Source organism: Canis lupus, chromosome 10, assembly GCF_048164855.1.
Source record: "Canis lupus baileyi chromosome 10, mCanLup2.hap1, whole genome shotgun sequence".
Lineage (NCBI taxonomy): Eukaryota > Metazoa > Chordata > Mammalia > Carnivora > Canidae > Canis > Canis lupus.
This window is the reverse complement of record NC_132847.1, coordinates 9,813,771-9,826,624: the sequence shown is the minus strand read 5'-3', so window position 1 is coordinate 9,826,624 and position 12,854 is coordinate 9,813,771. Positions and strand designations below refer to the sequence as shown.

The 12,854-nt window shown below is 62.6% G+C and overlaps 1 protein-coding gene across 1 annotated transcript; it reads right to left on the bottom strand.

The window, feature by feature from the left end:
• Positions 1-1,327: 1,327 nt before the first annotated feature.
• Positions 1,328-5,379, bottom strand: LOC140642016 (nuclear pore-associated protein 1-like). Its single transcript, XM_072842622.1, is given in 3 exon segments — positions 1,328-3,341; positions 3,344-4,122; positions 4,125-5,379. Coding segments are annotated over 3 exon segments (2,502 nt in total). The 3' UTR covers positions 1,328-2,873.
• Positions 5,380-12,854: the final 7,475 nt, after the last annotated feature.

Sequence of the window (12,854 nt, the reverse complement as noted above, 5' to 3'; positions counted from 1 at the left end):
AAGGCAAGTGCTTAGGCACTACTGGCCTAAGGAGCTCATTAGCATGCATATATATGTATATGCCCTATCTCCATCCTCTCTCTCTCTCTGTATATCTACTTACTTATCTACCTACCTACCTACCCACCTATCATCTATCCTTATTTATAGAATAACAACATGGTTTATAAGTTACTTCCTTATTTTAGCCTTCCAAAAATCCTGCAATGTTAAATAGGCCACGGAAAAAGCACTGATTCCACGGAGACTCCTGAAGGTTGGTCTACCATTTGTCATCGCACAGCCAATAAATGGTGCAGAGTATTCAGCCCACATCTTCTCTTTCCTCCCTGTGCTGACCCTATGCCAGCCACCCACATTAGTTTGTAACTGCTCCCTGAGGGTATCCGGTACCCTTCTTATGGGTCTTTGCAGCGATTATTCCAATTATTTACAACGCTTTTCCCTCAGATATTTGATTCGTTCCCTCCCTCCAGCCTGTTCAAATCCCACTTTCTAGTGAGGCTTATCCTGTCCACTGTTAAAATTGAAAGCTGTGCTTCCCTCTGCCTACAGCCTCAATGCTCCATATGCTACTTTGTTTTCCACAGGACTCTTAACTGACTAACCCACCAGATAGTTTACACGTATGTATTTTTCTCCCCTCCAACTAGAATGTAAGCCCCATAAAGTCAGCAATTTTGCCTTTATTAAGTCTAGTGGAGATCCAGAAAAGTTTAGGGTCAGCCAGAACTGGGCACAATTGTAACACAGGTGATTTGATATTTTAGTGATTTAGATCAGAGCTGGGCTGATTATTGAAAAGGATCTGTTCCACTGCGCTTAAGCAGCACAATAAATTCTAAATAAACTGACATTTCTAACACTTACAGAGCAGGCATGTATGTGCTCTTTTTCCATTTGTTTCTCCGGGCTCAAATCTGTCTTCTCTGGGCGAAGTGGGAATGTGTAAGAACGATTGGCCTAAGTCTAAACTAAGAAGGCACCGAAGAAAACATTTAAACATTTTGAGGGTGGTTTCCTTTCACTCATCACGGGTTATTCAACCTCTATTGAGGTCAGAGTCAGGGGAGAGGAGAGCGAAGCACAGAGGGTAGAGGCAAGGATGAGTCACCTCATCTCTCCCTCCTTTGGACCTTCCTTCCTCCTGGATGCCCATCCCTTACACTCAAAATGCAGATTTCAGGGGTCTGTGCGTGCAGCCAGAACCTGTGGCTACTTCCACATTCCAGAAAATTTGGCATAAAGTCTGGTTCAACCCACCACACTCACATAGGTTCATTCTTTCTCTACTGCCGAGACAAAAAGACACACGAGCAAAAGCAGATTAGTAAGAACAAAGTTTTATAGATATATAAGTATATCTACGTAATCCGGGAAAGATAAGAGCCCATTGAGGCTCTGATACAGCAAAATCCATTTACTATTACATAAAATATGTGGAGGAGTATCTGTTCCATAGATGTTGAGATTCATGACAAAAGGAAGGAACCAGTGGGTGGTGGCTCCTAGACAGGTTATGAAGGTACCTAGCCACGCCCAGAGCACAGAACAGTGGACCAAGAACTTGCACACACAATGCTGGCTCACCAAAGTCAGAGGGGTGCCCTGACTAGGGGCAGGTCCACGTGTTCCAAGAGCAGAGAGTTCTAAGATGCATGGTGGTATCCCCCATTGCACCACCAGTGCTGTGGCTTGGGGGGGTTCTGTGTGCTCTGTAGGAATGGGGGACCACTATCTGGTCCAGTCACAGTAGGTATGGTGCTGTTCCCCGTAGCACCAGTTGCCTTAGAGACAGGTAGGCCCCCAGGGTTCTGAGGGCGGTTGCTGATACAGAGGGCTGCCATCATAGAGACGATGAGGTTTTCATCTGTGTTTGCATCAGGTGGGCCCCCACTATGCCGACATAAAGCGGGAATTCCAGGTCTTCCAGTCTTGGGAGTGACGTTGTTCCTTCCTCCGCACCACTTACATGCTGGGCAGGTGGGCCCCGGGTGCCTGGATTTAAAGTCCCTGCAGTGGTAGCAGGGACTGCAGGCCCCACAGACGTCTGTGGGCCTGTAGTGTTAGCCATGACTGGTGGGCCACTGGGGACTGCAGACCCCACAAAGACCTGTGGGCCTGTGGTGTTAGCCATGAGGGGTGGGCCACTGGGGACTGCAGACCACACAAAGGTCTGTGGGACAGTAGTGTTAGCCATGAGGGGTGGGCCAATGGGGACTACAGACCACACAAAGGTCTGTGGGACAGTAGTGTTAGCCATGAGTGGAGGGCCACTGGGGACCGCAAGCCCCACAAAGGTTTGTGGGCATGTAATGGTAGACGTGAGTGGTGGGCCACTGGGGACCGCAGGCCCCACAAAGGTCTGTGTGCCAGTAGTGTTAGCCAGGAGGGGTGGGCCACTGGGGACTGCAGGCCCCACAAAGGTCTGTGTGCCAGTAGTGTTAGCCATGAGTGGTGGGCCACTGGGGACCGCAGACCCCACAAAGGTCTGTGGGACAGTAGTGTTAGCCATGAGGGGTGGGCCAATGGGGACTACAGACCACACAAAGGTCTGTGGGCCTGTAGTGTTTGCCATGAGTGGAGGGCCACTGGGGACCACAGGCCCCACCACGGTCTGTGGGTCCGTAGTAGTAGCTGGGAGTGACGAGCTAGTGTTCCCAGTGGGACCTCCAAAGCCAGTCGCGGTAGAATGAGGCGTGTGGAGAATACCTGGCTGGTTACCAAAGGCCGTCTGCTTGTTGACTGTGGGGCCAAAAGGAGAGCCCGCGAAAGCTGCCTGCACCGTGCTGCCTCCGGGTGGGTGAGCTACAGGCGTCGTCAGGCCGACAGCCTGTGGTGGGGCTACTGTTTTTCCCAACAGGTAGGAATTGTTAGGCTGTTGCCCACTGTGACCTCCAGTGTGGGCTGAGAGGCGATTCCTGCGTTAGAACGCTTGGAAACGGGGTCTGTGTGCTGGCTGGCTTTTGAGGTAAAGTGGTAGAGCCGTGGGCCGAGGCAGTGCTGCCCGTAGGTGGTGTGTTGCCAGAACCAGGAAGTGCCCTGTAAAATGACAACTGGTTCTTCCGCGACCCAGGGGGGGCCTGAAAGATGACAGCCCGGGAGGGCGATGTGGTATCCATGGCATCGGGGTCACAGTGAGCGTCGGGGTTTGCAGAGGCGCTGCCTACTGGAGTGCCGGTGGCTCCAGAACTGAGGTTGGGCAAGCCAGTGGCCATAGCAGCACCGGGAAGAGAAGCTGTTGGCTGCCTCCCAGCAAGAGTCCCGTGTGTGGGCTGAGGGGTGGTGTGGAGGCCGAAGAGTAGTTGAAGAAGTGGGGTGGGGCCGGGGCCATCGACGTCGGTGGATTGGTGGATGCTGCGACTTTCGCAGGGCATCGCTGCGTCATGCTGCAACGGCCCCGGGCAAACGGAGGACAGCTCATCCCGGAGCGTGGGGGCGTGGAGGTGACAGCCCGCGAGGGAGGCGTCGTGTCCATGTCCACGACAGCAGGATCTGAAATAGGCTTGGAGGTCAAAGTGGATGACTTTGCTGCGATGGTAGAAGAAGTCGGCTTAGAGGTGCCGGGCTGGACGACGACGGAGCTGTCCGTGGAGCCGCCTGGACGCGGGGTTGTTAGGAAAAGCGGGGGAGAATCCACACACCCAGGGGTTGGGGATTCTTTTGTGCAGGGGGTGGGGGTAAGGTGTGGGGCGGTCGGGGGTGGGTGCTGCAGCGCGGCCTGGGGGAAGAGGGCCTCCCTGAAGTGGGGTTTCCCCAAAGGGACAGGAACTAGGGGGAGGAAGAGACTCAGCAGGAGCAGCAAGAGGAGGAGATTCAGGAACGACACGTCCTGTTTCCCGACCACCATGTTGTGTTGGGGAAGACGGAGGCACAGAGAGGGTCGGGGGCCCGGCAGAGGGGTCAGCCAAGGCGGTGCGAGGAACGGGGACCTGGGCAGCGGGAGCGGCCGCGGCGGGGAGCCTGCAGCCTCCGAGGCAAGTGGGGGCGAGGAAGGGGCAGGCGGGGCGGCCCAGCAGTCGGCCGAGGTGTCTGTTCTGTCCTTCGGGATCTTGTCCCTCGGACGCTCGGCGTCCTGCGAGGTGCCCAGGTTCTTGTCAGGAGCAAGGCGAGGAAGCTTCGGGGTGGGGGCCAGTCCCCCCGATCCCACAGCAGTGGTAGAGGCGGCGGCACTGGCAGGCGGGGGGCAGGCCTAGTTTCCTTCTGTGTGGCCCGCTGCTGGCCGACGCCGGCGGGAGCGGGAGAGGGCTCCGTGGCGAGACGCCCGGGGCCCCCAGCCTGTGTGTCCCTCCTCCCCGCGGCCCGCACGCTCCCGGGCGGATGGTTTTCAGCCGCCGCCCCCTCTGCGGAGGGCCCCTGCGGCCCGGGGCAGCCTGGGCGTGGGCCCGAGAGCACCGCGCGTCCCTGTCGGGGTCCCGAGGACCTCTCCCACGGGACCGCCTGAAGAGGTGGCCACGCGGCCTGCAGAGGACGACATGGGAGACATCTGGGTGCTGGCCCACGAGCCCTCTCCGGAGGGGGCGAGACGTCGGTCCAGGGCTGCAGGGCTGGCTCGGTGGAGGCTGAGAGCGCCGCAGGTGTCCGGGGCTCGGATGTCCACTGCGTGCCCCGCGGCTGTGGGGGCGGCCACTGCCACCGCCCGGCCCTTTGGTCTCTCCGAGAGCCTGCGTCTGTCCTCCGGGGTGCTCCGGGACCTCCTCCTCCGTGCCCTGGGCTCGAAAGGGGGAGGGGACGGGTCGGTACCTGACCCGCGGCCCCGGCTCCCTGTGCAGGTAGTGAATGCAGGAGCGTGACCTCGCGCCCCGGGGGAGGGATCCTCACAGTCCTCGAGGGCCGGACCAGCGGGCAACTGCGCAGACAGCTCACGCCCCCCGGAGGGCTCCCCCAGCTCCCCGCGGGGAGGAGGCCCAGAGGGGGGCCCGCGGCCTGAGGGAGCGGGAGCCGCCTCCTGGGCTCCCCGTGGCAGCGAGCCGGTACAGGCTCCCCCTCCGCCCCCGCTGGGATGGCCTGCGCCCAGAGCAGGGGGCGGGTGCAGGAGCCGCAGGGTGGTCCGGCCAGGACGGGCGGTGTCACGGGCGGGCGTGGCCAGCGGGCAACTCCGGCGGGGCAGGGGCCGGCGGGGGGGGCGAAGAAACTTAGAAAATAAACGGCCCATTTAGGGCTAGCTGGGCGCCAGGGTGGGAGGTTGGGGCATAAGGCCTTGGAGAGGGTCTCCACGGCTCTGACTCCTCTCCAGGACCAGCACACCAAGCCTCTGAGCGTGCACCCACGTGCTAAGGCGTCACAAAGCCGCCCACGCGGGCCGTGCAGCCCCGCCCACCAGCGGGGGGGGGGAGGGGAGGGAGGGGGCGGGGCCCACCTTCCAGCTGCTGAGGCCATAGAGCACCTGCATGGTTGCCCCCGCGTGGGGGAGGGGCGGGGCCTGGGACTGCGGAGGGGGGGGGCCTCAGACCCCAGGGTGTGCCTGGCCAGCCCTTACCCGGGGAAGCCCTGAGGGGGAGCAGGAGCCTCCCGAGGCTTAGAGGGCGAGGGTGGCCTGCTTCGCCGAGGGCCGGCCCTGCTGCCCTGCGAGGCCTGCTGCCCTGCTTCCATGTGAGGCTTCTGCCCTGCTGCCCCGCAAGGCCTGCAACCCTGCTGCCCTGAGACGCCTGCTGCATTACTGCCTTGAGACGCCTGCTGCCTTGCTGCCCTTCGAAGCCTGCAGCCCTGCAAAGCCTGCACCCCTGCTGCCCTGCTGCACTGTGAGCCCTGCAGCCCTGGGAAGCCTGTTGCCCAGCTGACCTGAGATGCCTGCTGCCCTGCTGCCTTGCGAGGCCTGCAGCCCTGCTGCCCTGCTGCCATGTGAGGCCTGCTGCCCTACTACTGTGCAAGGCCTCTGCCCTGCTGCCCTGCAAGGCCTGTAACCCTGCTACCCTGAGACACCTGCTGCCCTCCTACCCTGCTGCAGTGGGACGCCTGCAGCCCTTTTGCCCTGAGAGACCTGCTGCCCTGCTGCCATGTGAGGCCTGCTGCCCTGCTGCCCTGTGAGGCCTGCAGCCCTGCTGCCATGTGAGGCCTCTGCCCTGATGCCCTGCAAGGCCTGCAGCCATGCTTCCCTGAGACGCCTGCTGCCCTGCTGCCCTACTGCACTGCGAGCCCTGCAGCCCTGGGAGGCCTGCTGCCCAGCTGCCCTGTGATGACTCTGCCCTACTGCCCTGCAGCCATGTGAGGCCTGCAGCCCTGCTGCCCTGCGAGGCCTGCTGCCCTGCTGCCTTGTAAAGTCTGCAGCCCTGAGAAGCCCCGTAGCCCTGTTGCCATGTGAGGCCTGCTGCTCTGCTGACCTGCGAAACCTGCAGCCCTGCGAAGCCTGCAGCCCTGCTGCCCTACTGCACTGGGAGCTCTGCAACCCTGGGAGGCCTGCTGCCCAGCTGCCCTGCTGCCCTGAGACGCCTGCTGCCCTGCTGCCCAGCTGACCTGAGATGCCTGCTGCCCTGCCACCTTGTGAGGCCTCAAGCCCTGCTGCCCTGCTGCCATCTGAGGCCTGCTGCCCTGCTGCTGTGCGAGGCCTCTGCCCTGCTGCCCTGCGAGCCCTGCAATCCTGCTGCCCTGAGATGCCTGATGCCCTGTTGCCCGGCGAGGCATGCAGCCCCGCTGCCCTGAGAGGCCTGCAGCCCTGCTGCCATGTGAGGCCTCTGCCCTACTGCCCTGCGAGCCTTGCAGCCCAGGGGGCATCCTGGCCTGCTGCCCTGCAAGGCCTGCTGCCCTGCTGTCCTGTGAGCCTTGTGGCCCTGCTGTCCTGCTGCCCTGTGAGGCCTGCTGCCCTGCTGCCCTGCGATGCCTGCAGCCCTGCGAAGCCTGCAGCCCTGCTGCCCTGCTGCCATGTGAGGCCTGTTGCCCTGCTGCCCTGCGATGCCTGCAGCCCAGCTGCCCTGAGACGCCTGCTGCACTGCTGCTGTGCGAGGACTGCAGCCCTGCTGCCCTGCTGCCATGTGAGGCCTATTGCCCTGCTGTCCTGCGATGCCCGCAGCTCAGCTGCCCTGAGAGACCTGCTGACCTGCTGCCAAGTGAGGCCTGCTGACCTGATGCCCTGCGAGTCCTACAGATTTGCTGCCGTGTGAGGCCTGCAGTGCTGCTGCCCTGAGTCGCCTGCTACCTTGCTGCCTGGCAAGGCCTGTAGCCATGCAGTCCTGATGCCATGTGAGACCTGCTGCCCTGCTGCACTACGAGGCTGTAGAGCCTTCTATCCTGCTGCCCTGCTGCCCTGGGAGACCTGCAGCCCTGCTGCCCAGAGACACCTGCTGCTCTGTTGCCATGTGAGGCCTCTGCCCTGCTGCCATGCAAGGCCTGCAACCCTGCTGCCCTGAGACACCTGCTGCCGTGCTACCCTGCTGCTGTGGGACGCCTGCAGCCCTTTTGCCCTGAGACGCCTGCTGCACTGGGAGACCTGCTGCCCTGATACCCTGCGAGGCCTGAAGCCCGCTGCCCAGCGAGGCCTGCAGCCCTGCTGCCCAGCAAGTCCTGCTGCCCTGCTACCCTGCAAGGCCCACTGCCCTGCTGACCTGGGACACCTGCTGCCTTGTTGCCCTGCGAGGCTTGAAGCCCTGCTTCCCTGCTGCCATGTGAGGCCTGCTGCCTTGCTGCCCTGTGAGGGCTCTAGCCCTGTTGCCATGTGAAGCCTCTACCCTGCTGCCATGCAAGGCCTGACCCCAGCTGTCCTGAGATGCCTGCTGCCCTGCTGCCCTGCGAGACCTGCAGCCCTGCTACTGTGCTGCCCTGGAGGCCTGCTGCCCTGCTGCCCTGGAGGCCTGCTGCCCTGCTGCCATGTGAGGCCTCTGCCCTGCTGCCCTGTGAGGCCTGCAGCGCTGCTGCCCTGAGACACCTGCGGCCCTGCTGCCGTGCTGCCCTGCGAGGCCTGCTGCCTGGTTGACCGGAGATGCCTGAGGCCCTGGTGCCCTGCGAGGCCTGCAGCCATGCTCCCCTGTTGCCCTGTGAGACCCCTGCCCTGTTGCCTTGCAAGGCTTGCAGGACTGCTGCACTGAGAGACCCGCAGCCCTTCTGCCCTGAGAGGCCTGCAGCCCTGCTGCCCTGAGAGCCCGGTCCTGCTGCCCTGCGAGCCCTGCAGCCCTGCTGTTCTGAGAGACCTGCTGCCCTACTTCCATGTGAGGCAGGCCACCCTGCTGCCCTGCAGGCCTGCAACCCTGCTGCCCTGATGCTTTCCGAGGCCTGCTGCATTACTGACCTGAGACTCCTGCTACCCTACTGCCCTGAGAGGCCTGCCTTCTGCTACCCTGGGACGCCATCAACCCTGCTGCCCTGAGACACCTACTCTGCTTCCCTGCGAGGCCTACAGCCCTGCTGTCCTGAGAGGCCTGCTGCCCTGCTGCCCTGAGGGGACTGCTGCTCTGCTGCCTGGGAGGCCTGCAGCCCTGCTCCCCTCTGCCATGTGAGGCCTCTGCCCTGCTGCCATGCAAGGCCTGCAACCCTGCTGCCCTGAGACGCCTGCTGCCCTGCTGCCCTGCAAGACCTGTAGCCCTGCTGCCATGTGAGGCCTCTGCCCTACTGCCCTGCGAGCCTTGCAGCCCAGGGGGCATCCTGGCCTGCTGCCCTGCAAGGCCTGCTGCCCTGCTGTCCTGTGATGCCTGCAGCCCAGCTGCCCTGAGAGGCCTGCTGCAATGCTGCCCTGTGAGGCTTGCAGCCCTCCTGCACTGCTGTCATGTGAGGCCTGCTACACTGCTGCCCTGCGAGTCCTCAACCCTGCTGACCTGCTGCTATGTGAGGCCTGCTGCCCTGCTGCCAAGTGAGGCCTGCTGCCCTGCTGCCCTGGGAGACCTGCAGCCCTGCTGCCCTTATGCCATGTGATGCCTGCTGCCCTGCTGCCCTGCAAAACCTGCAGCCCTGTAAAGCCTGTAGCCCTGCTGCCCTACTGCACTACGAGCTCTGCAACCCTGGGAGGCTGCTGCCCAGCTATCCTGCTGCCATCTGAGGCCTACTGCCCTGCTGCCGTGCAAGGCCTCTGCCCTGCTGCCCTGCGAGCCCTGCAACCATGCTGCCCTGAGATGCCTGATGCCCTGTTGCCTGGCGAGGCCTGCAGCCCGCTGCCCTGAGAGGCCTGCAGCCCTACTGCCATGTGAGGCCTCTGCCCTACTGCCCTGCGAGCCTTGCAGCCCAGAGGGCATCCTGGCCTGCTGCCCTGAGAGGCCTGCTGCCCTGCTGCCCTGCGATGCCTGCAGCCCAGCTGCCCTGAGAGGCCTGCTGCACTGCTGCCCTGCGAGGCTTGCAGCCCTGCTGCCCTGCAAGGCCTGCAGCCCTGCTGCCCTGAGTCGCCTGCTGCCCTGCTGCCCTGCGAGGCCTGTAGCCATGCTGCCCTGCTGCCATGTGAGGCCTCTGCCCTGCTGCCCTGTGAGGCCTCTGCCCTGCTGCCCTGCTGCCGTGAGACACCTGCTGCCCTGCTACCCTGCGAGGCCTGCAGCCCTGCTGCATTGATGCCATGTGAGGCCTGCTACCCTGCTGCCCTAAGACGCCTGCTACCCTGCTGCTCTGTAAGCCCTTAGCCATGCTGCCCTTCTGCCATGTGAGGCTTCCTGCCCTGCTGCCCTGCGAGCCCTGCAGCCCTGCTGCCCTGCGACGCCTGCTGCTCTGCGAGGCCTGCTGCCCTGCTGCGACGAGAGGCCTGCAGCCCTTCTGCCCTGAGAGGCTTGCTGCCCTGCTGCCCTGCAAAGCCAGCAGCCCTGCTGCCCTGCTGCCCTGCTGCCCTGCGAGGCCTGCAGCCCTGTTGCCCTGCTGCCCTAATGCCTTGCGAGGCCTGCTGCCCTGCTGCCCTGAGAGACCTGCTTGCCTGCTGCACTGCAAAGTCTGCAGCCCTGCTGTCCTGCGATGCCTACAGCCCTGCTGCCCTGTGAGGCCTGCAGCCCTGCTGCCCTGTGACTCCTGCAGCCCTGCAAAGCCTGCAGCCCTGCTGCCCTGCTGCACTGCGAGCCCTGCAGCCCTGGGAGGTCTGCTGAGCTGCCTTTCTGCCATGTGAGGCCTCTGACCCTGCTGCCATGCAAGGCCTGCAACCCTGCTGCCCTGAGACTCCTGCTGCCCTGCTGCCGTGGGAGGCCTGCAGCCCTGCTGCCCTGAGACACCTGCTGCTCTGCTGCCCTTCGATGCCTGGAGCCCTGCTGCCCTGCTGCCCTGAGATGCCTGCTGCACTGCTGCCATACGAGGACTGCAGCCCTGCTGCCCTGCTCCCCTGCTCCCCTGGGAGACCTGCTGACCTGCTGCCATGTGAGGCCTCTGCTCTGGTGCCCTTCGAAGCCTGCAGCCCTGAAGAGTCTGCAGCCTGCAGCCCTGCTGCCCTTCTGCCATGTGAGGCCTGCTTCCCTGCTTCCCTGCGAGGCCTGCAGCCCTGCTGCCCTGAGAGGCCAATAACCCTGCTGCCCTGCGGCCGTGTGAGGACTTCTGCCCTGATGCCCTGCGAGGCCTATAGCCCTGCTGCCCGGGGAGGCCTGCAGCCCTGCTGCCCTGCAAGACCTGCAGCCTTCTATCCTGTTGCCCTGGGAGGCCTGCAGCCCTGCTGCCCTGCTGCCGTCCTGTCCTGCGAAACCTGTAGCCCCGCTGACCTGCTGCCATGTGAGACCTGCTGCCCTGCTGCCCTGAGATGCCACAGCCAGGCTGCCCTGCGAGGCCTACAGCACTGCTGCCCTGGGAGGCTTGTTGCCCTGTTGCTCTGTAAGGCCTACAGTGCTACTGCCCTGAGACTCCTGCTGCCCTGTTGCCCTGCGAGGCCTGCAACCCTGCTGACCTGCTGCCATGTGAGGCCTGCTGCCCTGCTGCCCTGTGAGACCTGCTGCCCTGTTGCCCTGAGAGGCCACAGCCAGGCTGCCCTGTGAGGCCTGCAGCACTGCTGCCCTGGGAGGCTTGTTGCCCTGTTGCTCTGTGAGGCCTACAGCGCTGCTGCCCTGAGACTCCTGCTGCCCTGTTGCCCTGCGAGGCCTGCAGCCCTGCTGCCCTGCTGCCATGTGAGGCCTGTTGCCCTGCTGCCCTGCGAGGCTTGCTGCCCAGCTGACCAGAGACGCCTGAGGCCCTGGTGCCCTGTGAGGACTGCACCCTTGCTGCCCTGCTGCCCTGTTGCCCTGCGAGGCCAGCAGCCCTACTGCCCTGCTGCCCTGTCGCCCTGCGAGGCCAGCAGCCCTACTGCCCTGCTGCCATGTGATGCCTCTGCCCTTCTGCCCTTCGAGGCCTGCAGCCCTGCTGCTGTGCTGCCATGTGATGCCTGCTGCCCTGCTGCCTTGAGACACTTGCTGCCTTGCTGCCCTGCGAGGCCAGCAGCCCTACTGCCTTGCTTACATGTGAGGCCTCTGCCCTTCTGCCCTTCGAGGCCTGCAGCCCTGTTGCCCTGCTGCCATGTGAGGCCTACTGCCCTGCTGCGCTGCGAGACCTGAAGCCCTGCTGCCCTAAGAGGCCTACTGCCATGCTGCCCTGTAAGCCCTGCAGCCCTGGGAGGCCTGCTGCCCTGCAGCCCTGCTGCCTTGAGAGGCCTGCTGCCTGGCTACCCTATGAGGCCTGCTGCCCTGCTGACCTGAGATGCCGGCTACCCTGCTGCCCTCGTTGGCCTGCAGCCCTGCTGCCCTTCTGCCATCTGAGGCCTGCTGCCCTGCTGCCCTGCTAGGCCTGCTGCCCTGCTGACCTGAGAGGCCTACAGCCCTGCTGCCATGATGCCCTGCGAAGCTTGCAACCCTGCTGCACTGCTGCCCTTCGAGGCCTGCAGCCTTGCTGCCCTGCTGCCATGTGAGGCCTCTGCCCTGCTGCCCTGCCAGGCCTGCTGCCCTGCTGCCCAGAGATGCCTGCTGCCCTGCTGCTCTGCTGCCATGTGAGTACTCTGCCCTGCTGCCCTGTGAGGCCTGCAGCCCTGATGCCCTGAGAGGCTTGCAGCCCTGCTGCCCTGCTGCTGTCCTGTCCTGCGAAACCTGCAACCCTGCTGCCATGTGAGGCCTGCTGCCCTGCTGCCCTGAGACGCCTGCTGCCCTGCTGCTCTGCGTGGCCTGTAGCCCTGCTGCCCTGCTGCCATGTGAGGCCTGCTGCCCTGCTGCACTGTGAGGCCTGCAGCTCTGATGCCCTGCTAGGCCTTCTACCCTGGTGCCCTGCGAGCCCTACAGCCCTTGGATGCCTGCGGAACTGATGCCCTGCAAAGTCTACAGCCCTGCTGCCCTGCTGCCCTGCGAGGCTGCAGCCCTACTGCCCTGAGAGGTCTGTTGCCCTGCTGCCCTGCGAGGCCTGCAGTCCGGCCACCAGTGTCACTCGTCCAGCCGTTGAGGTTTCTGAGCAGACACTGGAACCTGAGCTGACTGGATGCTGCCTCCTGTGACCCCCCTCACTGTCTGGCATGTTCTTTTCTTTATGGGAATTTGCCAAAACAACATTTACAATGTACACCGCTCCTTGGGTCATGGAGATGGTAGTGGCATAGCAGGGTCGAACCCAGCCTGACTGCTCCCAGAGCTCTTACTCAGGAGTGTGTGTTACCATTTTCTTAAAATTAATTTTTATTTTTCATAGTTCTTAGGGTACTTAGCACGGTGCTGTACTTATTCAAGCACTGCCCAATATTAGGTTTTCTTTTGTTCGATTCATAAATTGATCAGAGACCACACTGGGCTCTGATCTTAGAAGACAGAGGTCATGGACCAGCAGTCGTCCCATATTCGTAATTCAGCCTTGCAGCTCCGATGTGGTCTTTGGTCTACAGGATCCAAATGTGTAAGATTCTATGTAAAGATTTTATGTAAATCTATAAAGATTATATTGTAGATAAATTGTAATCTACCTGAAAAGAGTGCACCAGTGGATTGTTGCATATGGATTAGAAGCTGGTTTCTCTGGCCTCTAGGACTATG